General features: G+C 36.1%; 1 protein-coding gene across 1 annotated transcript; it reads right to left on the reverse strand.

Annotated features, from left to right (window-relative positions):
• Positions 1-10483: 10483 nt before the first annotated feature.
• LOC118754432 lies at positions 10484-11491 on the reverse strand. Its single transcript, XM_036489306.1, has one exon. It carries the CDS (start codon positions 11489-11491, stop codon positions 10484-10486), a length of 1008 nt encoding a protein of 335 aa, XP_036345199.1.
• Between the last annotated feature and the right edge of the window lie 7562 nt (positions 11492-19053).

Genomic DNA, 19053 nt, shown 5'->3' on the forward strand with positions numbered 1-19053 from the left:
CGTACACATTATGGTGTTCGAGTACACGAAATTCGAAATAAGCGCTGTTGAAGTCCTTTCAGAAAGTCAACTAGCTGGATTCGTGTCTTTCCGCAGCAAACTCACCAGACGTTGTTCTTTAGATGGTGAGTTTTTTTTATTGGAGTACACATAGAAATCGGTATTTACGCTGCATGTCTCTCAGCTTGTTACAATCAACCTTTAACTTCTCACAACAGGGAAATGGTGATACTAATATTGATGGGTTCAATTGCAACTGCTGTATGACTTCGTAGCTCCAATTGAAGTAGAGTTTGTGGCTTATATCTACCCATTGCGAGGAGCACCCAACACCCATTTTAGGAATGTTGTGGTTGAAGCTTCTCGTTCTGTATCCGTAATTGGTACAACGAGTGGCGAGAAAAGTCTCTTGTTAGCGTGGAGAGAAAACCGCCGTCTCTCTGAAATCACTCTTCCTCGACTGCACTTGAAAAAGAGCACAATTCAGATTGATCGTCGCCTCGGGGTTTCTTCTTATTCTTACTTGGCGAGTTAAACCATCTAAGCAAATTTAGCTGAGTTCAATAAATTGAGCAAGTCTTTTCTCTTCTTTGTCAACCACAAAAGCATTAAAAGGCGGCGTGACAAAAAGGCCACTTGTACTTGAAAGGTGAAAGATCTGCGACTGAAATGAAAGTTTTAATAATAGAAACTTGTTACCACGCACAAAAAATCCAAGTGTGACCAGTAAAATTTGAAGGCGCTGGGTTGGAGATATTGACCCAGCAAGCCACAAAATGATAACTGGTTGCCATATTAGCCCCATCGTCGAGTGTTGTGAGATACATGAAGAAGCGCTCCTTTCATATCTCAAGTGTACTCTGAATGTCTGTTATCAGATTTCCGTCTTCGGCTCTGCCGGAACTAGTCCAGGTCGTGTTTACGTGTCTCTGCCAGCTTATTTTCTGATAGCATCTTCTACCAGGAAAATAAAAATTACCATTGATTTCATGATTTTTTTTTTTTGAAGGTGTTACAGTTTTTTTCGTATAAAATTAAATTATGTTTATTCTCTATATTGAAGCAAATGGGGCAAAAATTTATATATTTTTTCTACTAAAATTCAATGGGTTGCAAAACTGCGTACTCAGAATTTTTCTAGGAAATCTAATTAATTTTTATTTTTTTTAATATTGCACAAATAAATAGGGACACGAAATTTTAACAAATTTTTAATATTTTGCTTTCGTTTATTTAATACTTAATATTTTTTATAAAGGTATAGCTCATTATCTAACAAAACCCATATAAATTCACATTTCCAACTTTGTGCAAAAATTATAAAAATTCTGAAAAATTGCATCTCAATTTTCAACTTTTTAATCAGATTTTTTAGAATTTTTTTGAGTATGCAGTTTATGCAGCCCATTTAATTTTTTGAAGTTCTTAAAAAATCGCGTTGCTTTTTGATAATTTTTTTTTTCTGAAAAATTTTCCCGATCTCAGAAAAATTGTCAACAACGCCCCAATTTAGAATTTGATTGAAAAAACACTTTATCTCAGAATTCGATTCAATGTATTTTCATTTGAGATAGGGCGTTCTTTAACCAAATTCTGAGATAGGGCGTTCTTGAAAAGTCTTCTTAGATAGGTTGTTTTCGAACTGGCTGCCGAGATAGGTCGATCTTCCACTTAGCCATCGATGATCGATATGTATATAGATTTAGATGAAACATTTGGAATATTTATTTAGTTTTTTTGTAGGGTTGCCCACTGTTTAAGAGACTAAATTAAATTTTGGCGTTTTAACGCCATGTGATTGCACTAGTCTAATATATTTTTCGGCATTAGTTTTACATGGAATATGCGTATTCATATTCGGTTACAAATTTGCATTCGTATCCGCATTCGTGTTAGTATGCTAATTAGTACTGGTATTGGTAATTGAATTCGTATTTGTTTTTACTTAACTATATTTTTTTTTTACTGGTATTAGAGTTTCTGTTTGATTCTATTTGATTTCTAATCCACTCAACCACCTGTGATCAAGCTTTGTAGCTTTTAAGTGAAAGCGGAAAGCTCTTCAAACATGCTTTCTTAACTTAATTTACCACAAGCTTGCTTCAAGACCACTAAGTCCTCATTACAACATTCGGCACAAAGCCATTCTTAAATAAATATACATACGTATGTACCAGTGGCAAGCCCAGAAAAAATTTAACTCGACAAATGTATGAACTACTCATTTACATACCGATCTTTGTGTAGCATTTTATTTGCTTTTCTGTGTGTGACTATGTAAATACAGATTGCTGCGAAATTCACTTTGCATAAAAAGTAAAATAGAAAAAAAAACAACAAAAACACTTTTCCATATAATTTCAAACTTAGAATTTTCCAAGTGAAAACGATACAGGTGATAATCTCAAACTGTCAAAGGGTTTGCAGCTGAGAATTTGGCAAAAATGCCATTACTTTCAAATATGCACAGACGCACACACACACACACACACACACACACACACACACACACACTCAAACATGCACTGCAGACATTTACAATCAAAAACTTAGAAAAATCATGAAAAGAATGACAGTTGGTACCAGTTGGTTGACAGAAAACCAAAATGTAGTCGATGACGAGTTGCAATTTCCAGGCACTTTGACATGCAAATGCCCGCATACAGAAATTGGGTGAAATTTCAAAGTGAGAATACGAGTATGTTGTGTTGGTGTGCAGGTGGGTCAAAGTGAAATAATAAAAAAAAAAAACTATGAACCAAAAACTTTAAGATATTTTCGACAAGTGGCTGCAGCAGCAGCAACAGCAAGACGAAGGAGAAGAAGACGCTGCAACACTGGCGACAAGAGATGTGTAAAATTGAATTCAAAATGAAGTTTTGCAATCACTCAAGCAAATGTGTGTGTGGGGGTGGCAAGCGGTGCGGTGCGGTGCGGTGCTATGGGTATGCAAATGCATTGGAGCCTGGAAAAGTATTTGCTCCCCAAGCTGCAGATGTACTTATTCATATGACATAAGTATGCTTAATGGTATAAACATATGTATGTATGTATGTTAGCGTGCACGTATCTCTGCTGTACTTTTAGTTTTCAACTGTGGTAAAAACTTCTAAGCCACAATTTGAAAAAAAAAACAAAGAAATATTTGCATGCAAAATTGTTGTAAATCGAAATTATTCGCTTCAAAAAAGTTTATATGCGGCCAATGAGCATAAAACGGGGGCCAAAAATAATTGTCATCTGGAATTTACAAATTCAAAACGTTGCCCGAATTTTGAAATTTAATGAAAACGTTATTTCATAACAGTTATTAGACGATTTTTTTTTCACCGATAACAGTTACAGCCCAAGGTTTATTTTTGCTTTGTTTAATTACAGTTATTATCCAAAGTTTTTTTTTACGTTATCTGGAGATAGAGAAAAAGATAAAGATGATGGTAATAAATGCGTAGGAGTGCAATAACTGTTATCAGACAACGTAAAAATTAACGTTGGGAATAACTGTTAACAAGCAACGTAAAAACTAAATCTTGGGAAATAGCTGTTATAAAGGACCAACAGGCTTGCCAAGGAAGGCGCTCTATCGGAAACTATGCCGATTTCCCTCAAAACGCAAGGTTGTAAGGTGTTCTGGTTTATATGCTGAGCGAATGACATAAAGCTGACGAAATTTGTCTTATTCCTCAAGAGAGAGGTCGCTAGAACATTTCCTGCTGGGATCGCACGCCTTTAAACTAGAGATAAGATCTGTAGGAGATGCAGAACGAAACAGGAGAGAGTGGAGGATATTCTCTGCGAGTGTCCCGCCCTCAGCGTAATGCGGATTAGTCCCCTGGGAGCAGGCTTTCTTTCTAATCTGAAAGCCGCCTTCACAGTTCATCAGGAGGATGAGCTGATACGGCGGTAATTTATGGTGTAGTGGAGCTATACGACTTTATCAACACAAAAAAAGTGGCAACTTTAGAGTTCTGCCTTCTGACTTTAGATTCTATCAGAATTGAATAGTGTCGCTCGCTGGATAAAAAACATTTTCTTTATTGTGTAACTGTTTTATGAGATTTTGATCAGTGTGTTTACCTTGACTGCTGACTATCCAACATGATAGAGCCAACAATCATTTACACAAGTGCATATTAGCTGCACTTTTATTTACCAGCTCTTTGCGCCATCTTCCACTAAGTCACACCTGATAGTGTTAGCTAGCCGGCTGCACACGTGGTGACATGCAACGAGCCATCGCGTGTATGCAGATGATGCACGGAACGGATGAAGCTGATATGACCGCTGGCTGAAGTGAATGTGATACAGACTTATACATAGAGGTGTTTATGGGGGATCAGTAGCTTATATGAATTTGCATATAAAAAAATATACATACATTCATGCGCCATTGCAGCAGTCGTATTCTAGTATCAACATGCACATTAGGGTGGTCAAAAAAAAGTGAAGTCTGAGGTTTTAATTTATATAATTATAAAATATACCGCGATTTTGTATTTTGAATTAAAAAAAATATTTTTCCATGCATTTTATATGGGAAAAAATTTGTCGTAGAATTCTTGAAAATCAATATTATTCGATCGGAAAGCTCTGTGTCTCTTCAGGAGACTTCCGATAACAATACTAACAATTTTTTATTGGCCCGTCTCACCCCCCCAGTAAATTTTTTTGGCATTTTTGGGGTACCTATAAAATATAGTTACTATTTAAAAACGGTTAAATAAAAAATTGGATATTATTACCGGAGGGTTGCTGAAGAGAAATAAAGTTCTCCGATCGAGAAATATTGGTTTTCAATAATTCTGGATCATTTCTACGAAAAATTGTTTTTCCCCATATAAAATACCTGAAAAACTTTGGCGACGTCTAAAATTTTTTGGTTTTCAAAAAAAATAATACAAAACAGGGGCCTATTTTTTTGGTATAAAACAATCCTAGGGCGTGGGCGCATTAAAATTCCAACTTTGCCTCTTTGGACCACCCTAATAGACATACATATGTGTGTATATATGTATGCACATATATATTTAAGAAGGTAAACTTTCACTTGGCTGCTTGCTGCACGCTGCTACGAAGTTTGCTAGCAAAGGCGTAAAATTGCTGGCTGTTACAATTTCCACATCCAATGCAGTTTCTTATTTGACTTTTAGCTATTCCAACATTTCTTGGTTGAATGGCAGGACTTTTCAGCGGCAGCAGCAAATGCACATCCTGCACTTGAAATATAAGTGAGTGTATGAGTGGGTGTGGTAGATAGCATAACTATATCTAGTTGATGTTTTTCGAAGCCGAGCGCTTGCCGTTGATATATCTACCCGTATGTAGTACGGCGAGCGAGTAGGTACTTGCGCTTGCAAAGTGCTTGGGTGCAGAAGCTGCTTCGCACGTAACTATTTATGCTTGGGTGTACATCCCGCTAGCTCAAATTCTAGCAAAAGGAAAACGGAAGCGCTTCGTAAAGCTTCATGCTTTATGCACGCGTTGGCATGTGAAAAGAACGTTGCCACGTACTTATACGCCACGTAAAAGGAGCGGCAGGGAAGGCAGTGAGTAAACACACACACACACACACACACACACACTGTTGAGAGTGCTCTACACACTAGTGTGTATATATGTAAACGTAGTGTCCTGTCCTTCGACGGCAATAAAATTTTTCATCTTTGCTTTTTTATTTGCTTACAAATATGTAAGTCTCTACATACAACTTTGTGCTAATGCAAATAAATGCGTTCTTTTTGTACAACTCCTACGAATATATGTATATGCATACAGTGACTCAAACAATTAACCATGTGTTGATTTTTTTTTAATATTCGTAATGTTTTTCGAGTAAAATTTTTTGTTGTTTTTATTTTTCTATAAAAATCCCGTGCAAGCTCTAACCAAAACTACATAAATCGCAGTTTCTGACTTTATACAAAATTTTGGAAAATTCAACAAATTTTCATCGAAATTTCAACTTTCTAATCCGAATCTTTAGAAAATTTTTGGGAATGCAGTTTTATAGCCCATACAATTTTAATCTAATGAAGTGCAAGCTTTAAACGCCTAAGAAATTCCGTTCATTTAAATTTTTTTTTTTGTTGACGGATTTTTAACCTTTTTCCTTATACATAAGCATGAATTTCTTCAGTTTTTGTAATTCGCTATAGCTATATGAAAAAACCGAAAAGTAGTCTCAAAAAAAAAAACAAAAATTCTAAAAAGTCAACGAGATCTTTCAGCCAATTGAAAATTACACTTTGTTAGACTATAATTGTATGGGCTATAAAACTGCATACCCAAAAATTTTCTTAAGGTTCTGATTAAAAAGTTGAAATTTTGATGAAAATTTGTTGCATTTTCCTAAATTTTGTGCAAAGTGTGAAACCATGATTTATAGGGTTTTGCTTAAAGCTTGGACGGTATTTTTATAAAAAAATTACAAAAAAAATTTAGCTCGAAAAACATTACGAATACTGAAAAAAAAATCAATACGTGCTCATTTGTTTGAATCACTATATATATTTGTGCATATGTATGTGTTTAGATACTCTTATACAGTTTAAGTGTTTGATGATTTTGTATAACTTGCTCAGAAAATATAAATTTCATATATCTACATGGGTCCAATATTTATATATATTATGTTAGGGTGATCCTTATTTTGTATGTTATAGATGCACCTGAACCGTATGTGTATTTGTGGTACCTAAAATTTTGTATTACTGATCGATAGTATATGTATTTTACTTATAAATCTTTCTCTTGATACAAAATATTATTATCCATTTAGTAAGAAATAAAAAAAAAGATGGGTAAGCAATCGTTTAAAATCTTCAACTGCTCCAAAAAATTTGTTTGAAAATTCTCATTATGAAAACCTGCTGTCAGCAATGATTTTTTGTGAGAAGATTTTTATGCAGGAATTACACTCGCTAGGTAAACCACTGTTGGATGGTGCTTGGATCGATAATCCATTAATGTTCCGAAAAAAACGTCAGTTAAAACCCGCTAAGCCAACTGCAGATGAGAGTCTGTTATTTATAAATTTATACAAGTTTAGGTCAAATCAGGATTAAATGGCTGGAGAAAAGATCACTTAACTGACAAAAACATACCTAGTCTGCTGTAAGAAATTATGCTTTATATCTCATTAAAATAAATAAGAGCGTTTCTCTTTGGAAGACAAGTTAATGTTGGTGGTGTCACTGTACGAAAGGTTGTTTCAGAGTTCATTGGCCACTTGCGCCGTGTGTTATATCGTACGTAAATATATTAAAAGGTGGCCATTGTTGTACCCTACCGTGGCACGACAGCTTGATTGTCGAAAATTATAGAGTTGATTCCTCGGAGGCATCCTGGATAGCTTTTTCTTCAGAGAGCCTAAAACATGTTTCTAGTCTGATTCCAAGTAAGAAAACTCCTCGATGAGGCAGTTCCAATTACTTTTGGATTACAACTCTGGAACAACAACATTTTTATCGAAAGTGATTGTGGATATTAAATAATGGGATATCGCGATTGCTTCTGAATTCAATTACCGACATCAGTCACCTCTCGAGCCATATTGCATATATCAATATGCAAGGTAGACGCACGCCATATTAACGCATTTATAGCATATGCGGCTTTGGAGCAAAGGGTATCGATTATATGGACAAATATCTACGCTTCTTTGCATACCTTTCAACTTTGTGAGCGCAGTTTCTTTCCCAAATGTAAACCATAAAACTTAACCACTATAGAATATAAGTAATGAGCGGATGCAAAAAATCCTTTTTAGGGTTTTTAATCATATGCTAATTTTACAGCGACAGTTTTATCCCGCTGGAAATCCGCGGAACCAAATAAATCGTTTTACGCTTGAGTAACGTAGGGAAGTAATGAAAACTCGAGCGGCTCGAAATGGATAACGATTTCGCTCGATAAATAGCTCCATAACAAGGGAAACTGCCGCACCTAGGGAACAGAAAACCCGCACGATGGCATTATTGTCCCATTTTTCTTTGAAAATCCTGCTGGAAGCGCCATTTCGGTCAAAGGTGAGCGCTACAGAGGCATGCCAGATGATTTATTTTGGCCGGAAATTGAAGATCTGGACTTGGCCTTTGCAGCATAGTGCACCATGCCACACAGATGACTCGGATGTGTTAATTCGCCAACTCCCAGCTGCGATTTGATACCGTTAGATTTTTTAGTGGGGTGCCATGAAGGTACGATGCTATGCTAACAATACATTAACGATTCAGATCCTTAGGGCGATTATTGAGGAACACATTTGTGAGATAGAGCTAGAAAGCGCCACCAAGGTATTGGAAAACTGGGTTGACAAATATCGTAGAACAGATTCGAGTATATATGTATATACCTACTACTAAAATTTTTCTAGTAAATTTTGTGTTAGTTTCTGCCACTTTCACAGGAGTATTTTGCAGGTCTATTCTGCGCTAGTAATAAAAGTTTTATAACCGGTAAATTAAGTTCCTGTCAAATTTTAAACCCTTTTCGAATTCTGTGTACTCTTGTAAGCGGTAAATTTTGTTACCATCTCATAAGCTGGTAACAAAGTATTGCCCCGTGAAATATGCAATGCCAGAATGTCCACAATTCTTCATAGCTGAATTGCTGAATATTTTAACTACATTACCAACGTAACTAGAATCACGGTGACAAGAACTGGCAACATTTTTTGGTAATAAAATTTTGCGGTTACAAAATCTTTGGTAACGTGCAGAATAGACCTGTTGTTCTTGGTGTACTAGTAAATTTGCTGGCGTAACGAGTACAGGTAGTTGAGTTGAAATGAGTTGAGGTGAGTTGTTGAGTTGATGGGAGGTGAGGTGCGTTGAGGTTAGTTGAGTTGAGGACAGTTGAGGTGAAATTAGTTGAGGTGTGGTGAGTTGAGTTTAGGTGAAATATTGTGTTTTGAGTTTTCCGATCTGCTAAAAAATAAAACTCAAAAATTTAATTTTATTTCTGAGAGAAAATTTAATTCTCAAGAAATGAGATTTATTTTCGATACAAAAATATGAAAATCAAAGAATATCTATGATTTCAATGAAAAAGAATAAAAAAAAATTAATTATTGTAAATTTTTTGAATTAATAAAAATAAATTACTATAAGGACCAGCATTTGTTTATTTACACCGCGTCTTATTCTATACGGGTTTTCTACTAGAAAACTGTTTTAAATTGTTCTAAAAATTATAGGTAGATAAAATTAAAAAAAAAAGTTCTGGAAAATTTCCTAAGTTAATTTTATTTAGGTGGTTTTTTTGAAGTAGTTTATTGTGAGTTTTTTCGCCTTGGAAAGATTGTTTTACATCAAGTTTTTGGTTGTCCTTACAATCAGCATCACCTTGGAGATATTTTAAAATTTGTAACTCATGGCTAATAATTTCGAATGTAAATGTGTTGATCTTCAGCATACTTAAACACAATGAGCCACCGAAATTACTCGTGATACCTGTAGATGCTTTTAAAAATTCTTCCCTCCGGAGAGATACAACTTCGGCAACACCCTAAAGTTTGCTAACATATGTGCATTAGGGCGTGCCATTTTTTTACTATGCGCTTATAGCATAAGATTCTGCGTGTAATTCTAAGCAAATTTGCTTAAGGAACCGTCTAAAATCAATTTGGAGTTTGCCAAATTGCGAAAATATGTTTAGAAGAAAATGTGAAAATGTTCACTGTTGCGCTCTCTGGTAGAATTTTTAAGGAAAAGATAAGTGCAGAAATGGATTCCTCTTACCAAAAAAAACCCCTTATAGCATGTTTTTATACAACATTTAAGCATCTCTTTAAGACACTACAGCTGATAAGAAACCTATTTTCGCACTTTGACAAACTCCAAATTGATTTTAGACACATGGTTTCTTTAGAAAATTTGCTTAGAATTACAAGTAGAATTCTTCTGTGCCATACGCGCATATTCGAAAAGTTTCCCATACAAATTGACCCGCCCTAATGTACATACCTGTATTCATAAATATATGTTTACATGCATATATATTTATGCCTTTGCTAAGCTCAGTCGTTTACTTAACTTCGTTGTGGCGCTTGATTTCATCACCCTGCCTCAGCTCTTACAACGTATAAAAACTTTGTCTACAACTTTTCTTGCATCCCATCTTGATTTCAACATAAATTCGATTTGTATAACTTTCAAATGTTTTGATTTGAGTGATTGCTAACCACTTGTGTTTATTTGTTTGTACATACATATATACATACATGCATGCGTGAGACCAACTTGTGGTCAAGGTAAAAGATATAATCTAATTTTTGAGTGAATAAACAAATCATTGCTTGTGATTCTTTTTTCTCGCTGATACTAAGTAAATGTTTCTGGTTTTTTTTAAGCAGGTTTTTTATTTAAATTTTCACTGTAAACATACCTATACTAAATATAATATCGATATATATCTAATTAATATGAAATGATTCTTAAATAAAAAAATGTAAAAGGAACGGCAAATGTGCTTCCAATACCAATCATTTAATTGTCGGCGAAGCTGTCATCAATGCTGCCACATCGCCACAACAGTCACTGTCCAATTCCACCGCGATTTCGCCATTACCAAGCAGCTCCAACGACGTCGCTACAACATCCTCCGCCGCCGCCGCCACCGCCACCGCCGCCACGGCAAAGGGCGCATGCACATCCGGATCGTGCGGAAAAAGCGCACGCAAATCGGCCACCGGCGCACACAAGCACAACTCGGACATTCGCTTGTATTTAGGCGTATCCTTGAGGGCGTGCCGCCGATTGCGTACCAGTGGCGCAGAGATGTGCGAGAAGCGCGGCGTCGGTACGCGCACCCGAAAACCACAATTAGCCATATACGAGTAGAGTTTGGTGTTGTTGTAGACGAGCGATGGTGGCGGATGCCAAGTCTTCAAGTATTCATGATAACTACGCATGCTCACGCCACTGAGGCTGGGCATGCATGGCAAAGTGCCACCAATGTCATTGGCGGCTGTGGTGGATGGTGGTGTGGTTAGAGGTGATGCGGCAAATAGGCTGGGTACAATAATTGTTGTTGCTGCGCTGGTGGAGGCAGTGGTTGGCGTCAAGCTTCTGATGGCTGGAATTGTATTGATAAAGGATGTTGTTGCGGGTGAGCTGGAGTGTGTTAGTGTTTTTGTTGTTGTCGCTGCCGCTGCTGTTGTCGTAATATTGCTTGCAGTATCATTCATTTGGGAGCGTTGAATGAAAACAGCTTCTGTTTTGATTTTCAACTCATTAGGCAAGCTGTTGCTGTGCACAGTGTCTGCATTTATGTTGCCTTCATCGGCAGTGCCGGCCGTTGTTCTTGTCTTTATGTAATTGTGGTCTATTATTTTGGCGGGCGCTATACAGCGTGTAGGCGTTTCAGCTCTGGGTACTTCCAATTCGTGAAATATGAACGAGTAAATGCCATCGCGTCGCTCTAGTTCGTTCAGCATTAACTCATCGGTCGAAAGATTGATTTCGATGAAGTCTTTAGCGATAGTGGTCATCTAGTCAAAAGAAAGAGAAGTTTGAAACAACGAATGGAAAAATATTAAATAAGATCAGAAGTGTGAAGCTTTTGGAACTTTCAATAAAGTTCTGACGAAGCCTAACAATATAGAGGGAACGAAAAAGGGATTGCAAAATGCGAAATAAATTTTGTATGTTGTAAAAAAAGAATTCAATTCATTCAAATCAATTGGAGGATATAGGATATTATATGTATCTATGTATATTAGTGCGGCTAAATTTATATGGGAGATTTCTTTGAATATGCACGTATAGCACAGAAGGATTCTACGTGGAATTCTAAGCAAATTTACCGAAGAATCCTTGGGTCTAAAATCAATTTGTAGTTGCCAAATGGCGAAAATAGATTTCTTAGCATTTTGCAGTAGTGCGTTAAGAAGTACTAAAATTTTGTAAAAAAAATATAGCATAATGGGTTTTCATATGAAGATTTGATGTCTGCACTTATCTTTTTCTTAAAATCTGCACCAGAGGGCGCAACAGTGAAAATCTTCCCTTTCCTTCGAAACCCTTTTTCGCAATTTGGCAAACTCCAAATCAAATTTAGACCCATGGTTTCTTCAGAGAATTTGCTTATAACTACACGCAAAATCCTCCTATGCTTTACGCTCATAGTAAAAAAAAATTTACCCGCGCTAATGTAAACACGTATAAAAAATGTTAAATCGAAAATGACCTAACCGATCTGATTTTTGTTTTTATTTATTTGTTTTTTTTTTGATATTTTCACTATAATACCCGAATGATCTGAAAATACACCATTTTACAGAGTTGCCACCAGTTTGAAAATTTCAATTTGCGTTGCCATATATCTGAGAAATGAAATTTAATTGATAAATTAAAATTCTATTAAGGGCATCAAACCTAAGTGCTTTAAGAAGGTTTTTTAATCAAACATATTTTTGTGAAGGGTTGCCACCTGTTAGAAAAATTAAATTTAATATAACTTAATAAGATAAATGAAATATAACCATATGGGTATTAAACTAAACGGGGTTTAAACAAGTTTGCAGTCGAAAAAATTTTGGGCCAGATTGCCACCTAATTAAAAAATATACCTAATTTAATTCAATTGATAAGGTTAATTAAATATGAGAATATGGCTATAATACTAAAGAGGTATAAGAAAGTTTGCAGTTGAAAATATTTTTCAGCCAGATTGCCACCTAATTGAAAATTTTTATCTAATTCAATTGATAAGATATCAAACTAGATATAAGGTATCAAACTAAAGATGTTTAAGAAGGCTTACATACGAAAAAATGTTTGAGGTGGGTTGCCACCTGTTGTAACATCTTTTATTTAATTCAATTTATAAGATAAATTAAATATGGGTATCAAACAAAAGAGACTAAAGAAGGCTTACAAAGGTTTCAGGGTTGCCACCTATATAACAAAATTTGGTTTAATTGATAAGACAAATTAAATAGAACAATATTGTGGTATTGTAAGCTCACCGCAATTGCTTATTGGAGCAGTAAAACAGACATCAATCAATAAACCATCAAACCAATTTGTGCTATCCATTCTAACATTTAAATTTAAATATGCAAGTTTTTTTTTGCCTCCATTACAATTGGCTTAATTTGAGTTTATTGTTTCTCTTTCACTTTTTAATAAAACAATAAAAAAAATTAAATACACTTACAAACCGTTAGTTACAAGCACTCACATGTAATCCTTTAAAAGTCAAAATGATTTCCACTGAATATTGATTTTTATTTAAATTTATTTTTGATTTTTTTTTTGCCTGTAATAATCTCGTTCGAGCTCAATGCGTGGCCGCAGCTGAAATGCTTCTAAATACTGCTTCACGCTCGTACGGCGTTACGCTGCCAAATACTTGCGCTACTCATATCAATTGTTTTTATTTATTTTCCCCAGAATTTTGCAAATTTTTTTATGCGCTGTATTTTTTGTATGACAATTGTCTGTCTATTGTGTCATTGAGCATGCTTTCCTGCGCATGTATGTATGTATGTAAATATAAACCAATGTTTACGAATTAAAAGTAAACAATAAAAGTTTATTGCAAAAACAATAGCATTACCGGTGAAAAGAGGCGAAAAACGAAATTCTAAAAAAATCTAAATAAATCGCCTTTCATTTGGCAAGCTCCTCACTTTTTGGAGATTTTTATTTGGCACTGTGTAAATACAATTTTTCGTTGATTGATGCGATTTGAAATGATTCCGGCCAGTTGTTTTTGCAATTTGGTCAGGCTAGCGAAAATTTGCCTTTATTTCAGGAAATGTGTTTGCTTTCAATCACGGATTGGCTACTGAAATGTGAAAAACTGCAACTGGCTCGCACGCGGATACCTGTTGCAGTGAGGGGAGCGGCGTCGAGTGGGCAGTAAGTGGGTATTAGAAATTTGCTAGTGCGATATTCGGTAAAAATGGATGAATGCGCCCCGTATATCTGCTTCACACTTGACTTGGAATCGTAGACTCGAATTTTTGTATTACTTATTTAGTTATTTCAGTGTACGGAAAACTCAAGTCCAGTGAACTGTGAATTGCATTCATTCAGTAAATGGCTATGAAATGTTTGAAAATATGCGATTTTTGAAACTAAATATGTAATGGAACTGAATCTGTAAAAAACCGGGATGAACAGTGCCAAAACTCAAGCTATTCTGAGACCCTTAGAGGTTTTCTAAAGACGGTTTAGCTTTTATACTACCTTGTAGAAAGCTTATTGCGTAGTCTACTTCAAGCCAGAGTTGCTCCACGGGGGAGAGGACAATTACGTGACTGGCAAGGATAAGCTCGAAACGCGATGACGTACACAAAGTCAGAATACGATATCCCGCCGATCCATAATATGACGGAGTTTATTTAGAGGAACGTAGATAAGACTCCGGAATACACCATCGAGGTTCAGAGAGCTCAAAACGAGAGACTGAATACAACGATGATACTGCCTTACATCTAAGCATTCGCATTGACGACGACTCGTCCAACAGTGGCAGGCGGAATGGCTTTGGGCTGAACTATAGATTTTGCAGTTAAACAATGAAACCCCGGAAGCAAAAATCCTCGAAACACGGACACCTTCCGAAAAAGAAAACAGTGCCGATCCCACCTGAGAGTAGCATCACTCCCAGCGAGAAGAGCAAGCAGCCAGTAGCCCTACCTTCATGTGTGCCAACAACACAAGAGTTGATGGAGGTACTAGATATGCGCACGCTGGAGTTATGTAGATGACATGCAGGAGTGAAAGCGAACTGGGACGCTACGATATTGACGATCCGACGTAAAAATGACCAGAAAACCGACGAAACCGACGATATATTCGATGCCACTAAACAACCTATTGGATTTCCTTAGGAAGTTAAGACTGCACGAGATGTTGCAAGGAGCAAGAGAGGGCAATAGATCTTCTGGTCGCTGTGCATACCTTAACAAATATCCATCTATATATAAGTACCATAAGCCATTATAATAACATGAAAAGAAGGAGCTTTATTATGTCATGATATTTCTTTATTTTTTACCTGTAAATAATTATATCGAACCCTAACCGCCAAAAAGACGTAGGCGAAATTTTTTCAAAATTTTATTAGATGCTCTAGGAATATTTCTATATTAAAAGAAAATTTTGAAAAAATTTCGGTGGCGACTTTTTGGAGGTTAGAGCTCGATATGGATATTTTCATGATAATTGGTGGTAAAAAAATCAATCAAAATATGCGTTATTCCTTCAATTTCTGTACTCTATAAAGTTGTCTTAAGAATATTATGTTTAATATACATATACCCCTTTCGGGCTGAAATTCATCTACATATTTCCGATCAAGGAATTTTGATCTAAAAAGAAAAAAATTTGCCAAAAGCAATAGCCTAATCCATCACAACTTTAACTAATTCAAGAATAGCATTGGGAAAAATAGCAATAAATAAATAAGAATAAAACATAAAGTTAGTGTAAGCAACATGGCTTAATATTAAGAACACGTATTTGGTGGCATCTTGACAACCTGAATTAATGTTACGTTCATTGTCTATGTCATCAATAGAATTAGCTTTATTTATTGCAAATGATATATGTATATATTCATTGATGTAAATGAGCGGTTATTTTCATTTTGATTGCTTTTCTTGTGAATTCATGGCGATTTTACTACCTAACACGCACTTCGAGAACACCACATAAATGTGGTGAAGTGCCACATATTTGTAAACATATATACACTAGGCGACAAATGAAAGTGTACACCTTGTTTTAATATAATATTCACAGTTGTTTTCATTTAAATTTTTTTGCATTAACTATTTATAAAAACATAGCTCATTCTGTAATATAAATCAAAGCTTCACACTTTATATAAAGTTCGCAAAAATTAAAAAAAAATTTCATCATAAATTTCAGTTTTTTATTCAGAATCTCTACAAATTTTTGAGTATGCAGTTTTGTAGCCCATTAAATTTTAGTCTAATGAAGTGCAAGTTTCAAACGTGGTGACTGATTTTTGACCTTTTTCCATATAAGCATGAATTTCAAAAAATCAACGTTTTTGCAAATTGCGCTTGTTATATATATAAAACGCAAAAAGCAGTATCAAAAAAAAAAATTCTCAAAAATCAACGCGATTTTTAAGCCGGTTAAAATTTGGCCTTCATTAGACTAAAATTGAATAGGCTACACAACCGCATACTCGAAAATTTTCTAGAGATTTTGAACAAAAAGTTGAACTTTTGTATGGAAATTTTTTGAATTTTTATGAAGTTTAAATAAAGTGTGAAGCTTTGTTTATATTACAGAATGAATTATATTTTCATAAAAAATTATTAAAAAAAAAAAAATTCATGAAAATAGCTTTGAGTATTATATTAAAACAAGGCGTACACTTTCATATGTCGCCTAGTGTAAGTACGTATGTATGTGTATGTAATATTTTCGTACATTTATCACACTTCGGCTCAACTCAGCGTTGGCGGCAATGCAGGTCGCATTCATACTTCTTTGATGATTATTTGAATCATTAACACTTTTTGTTGGCCAACGACGCGACGGAGGTGTGAATCCGGAGGTGAGTGGCTGTCGACAATGGCTGTTCAACTTTGGAAGTTTTGTTTTTATGCCGTGGTGAAACCGATAAACAAAAGAAGTTTCATGCTCACACTCAAGGTCTGGGTTGCTAAAAAGCTCGGCAGCTTTTTAACGCAAGGCACACCGGCGCGTTTATGCCATTATCTTCAAAAGTTTTTCCTTATGCTTCTTAGCGTTTAACAGCAATCTTAATAAAGTTTGTCAGCCATTGACATTCGGTGTGTGTTAATCAAGCATCGAAGTGTTTCTATCTATGTACATACACACCTTTTGCAGGTAGGTCTCAATGGTGCTATGATGATTTTTCTTGCAGAACTTCTGCGACGCTCAAACTGCGTCTTCCAACAGCTAGTCTAGTACCTTTGAGTTTGCCGCTAGAACGCTAACTTTGCTTGATTTTCAAAAATATTTTCAGTTCATAGCTGCTTTCTTCCCCCACCCCACCCGTGCGCATATATTTCACCATTAGTCGATTTTCCACTTTGGTAAACGCTTGTTGTTTTTCCAATCTGATTTTGTTTTTGCCGCTTCAGCTGCCTTGTGGCTTCGCGTCGTCTTTCTTTGCCGCCTGACACTGACCCACATCCACTTCACTTTCACTTTGTCTTTTTCGTTGGTTCTTATACTTTTGGTTGTGTAGGTTTTGTATGTACATATTTTTACTTTCACTTTCATTGCCATTAGACGACAGTTTGCGCCATAAAATCGCTTTTTAGATGCGCAAAGTTTTTGGCCCGCGAATACGATTCACGATTATTCATTTTTATAGCGAAATTCTTTGAGGTTGTAGATAATGGAAGTTAGCACAAGTGCGAGTGGTAAATAGTCAACGCTATTGGAAAATGAGAAAATCTGTTGCCACTGATGTTCAAACAAGTGTAATTTTCGTTCGGATAAAACAAAATATTTATTTATGCAATAAAACTGATTAAATTTGTTGCTTTTGTTATTTTTTTTCAGCCTAATAACAATTTATATTCAACAATTTGTTGGAGCCTGCGTGCGTTTATAGTGGAAAAATTCTGTGGTAAAGCAATGATAATTACAGAGGGTCATAGTTATAGCTACTATTTCGGAGATCACCACATCTCCTCATCTGACTTTTTCATCGAGTTCACTAGGATTTGAACCAGCGACTCCAGTTAACAAAACCAGTGGTGTACCCACTGAGCTAAGTTTGCCGTCCACATCTTTCATTTGTCTACCCGTCTACAATTATTTTTGCTTCCAAGAACGGCCGCAAGCTCAATAAAAGTTTTGAATATACAACAAATTTGTAATTTCTTTATCCCGGAGAACTGCCCTGGTCTTGTCAGAGAGTATGAACCCAAGTGCCTAAGCCGCAATCTAGCAAAAGCCGGGTAGTCTAGAAGGAAACGCTGAGATGACTTCACCTCGTAGTCCTCCATGCATGATATGATATTTAATCTCACACCATGAAGCCCGATAGGACTATGCCCTGTCAGTATACCCACTAGAATCGAGAGATCCGGCATCGCGAGCCTAAGGAGATCACTAGACTGCCCCGGTTGGCTATCAGTGCGATCAGACTTTGTCTTTACTGATTTCCATTCGACGTACTAAAGTGAATTGCGCTCAGTAATCAAGCGCATGAGAACCAAGCAACGTTAGTTTTGTTTACAGTACGCCTTTCTATTGTGTCTTGTGCAGTGATATTGCTATGACAGTATAACCCGCATGGCTAAATTTTTGTCATCACCATAGTAATTTAAAGTTTAGTGGCCTGGTAAAGCAGTCCTGTGCCAAACTTGACCCCAGAATTAGCTGCCTTGAGCCCTAGATGAAGTGTACAATAGCTCTCGGTTTTCCAGACAGCTGAACATAATAATCCTGAGATAATACCCGGGGACATTTGTAGACTTTCTCCCATTTTGCATTGCGACCAGTGAGACTATCATCTCTTCGATATGGGATCACTTTGGCTGTGTACCTTCTGATGTTCCTACACCATGTCTTATAGCTCTTATTTTCGATCTGCCGGATTTCAATCTCTTCTAACTTGGGAAGGATTTCGCGCTACTTTCCTACAAAAGGTTCCCAGCTGATTTTAAGTTCAACATTGTGAGCGGTCGGTTTGAATATGCTGAATCAGGTTTCGCTTTTCTTTTGCTGATTAAGACGTACCGTTTTAGAGCGGTTTATGGAAATATCCCAAATTTGAGGAAGATAGTTTACGTGTTAATTAGTATTTGAGAGTATTAGGTGGCGGCTATTTACAAGAATCCTTTTGGTACCCCACCTGGCGCCAGTGATATGGTGGCATTTAATTTGTTGGTTGAAGGCATGAACTTCTTGGTTAGAGTCGTTAGTTTTCTGAGGAACGTAGTTCGTCACTTTTCCAGATATGTTGGAGCTACGACTAGAGCTACGATAAGAGCTGTGATAATAGCCGAGACAATTGATATTGTGCTATTTTGCAGGACTGCTTTACTAGAAGTCTCAAGATCGGATCTTTTTTTTATCG

The sequence above is a fragment of the Rhagoletis pomonella genome, unplaced genomic scaffold (genome assembly GCF_013731165.1).
Source record: "Rhagoletis pomonella isolate Grant_MI unplaced genomic scaffold, Rhpom_1.0 Rhpom_scaffold_03887, whole genome shotgun sequence".
Taxonomy (NCBI): domain Eukaryota; kingdom Metazoa; phylum Arthropoda; class Insecta; order Diptera; family Tephritidae; genus Rhagoletis; species Rhagoletis pomonella.

Coding starts and splice junctions, on each gene's coding strand:
- LOC118754432 (XM_036489306.1), bottom strand. CDS start 11,491: ATGACCACTATCGCTAAAGACTTCATCGAAATCAATCTTTCGACCGAT.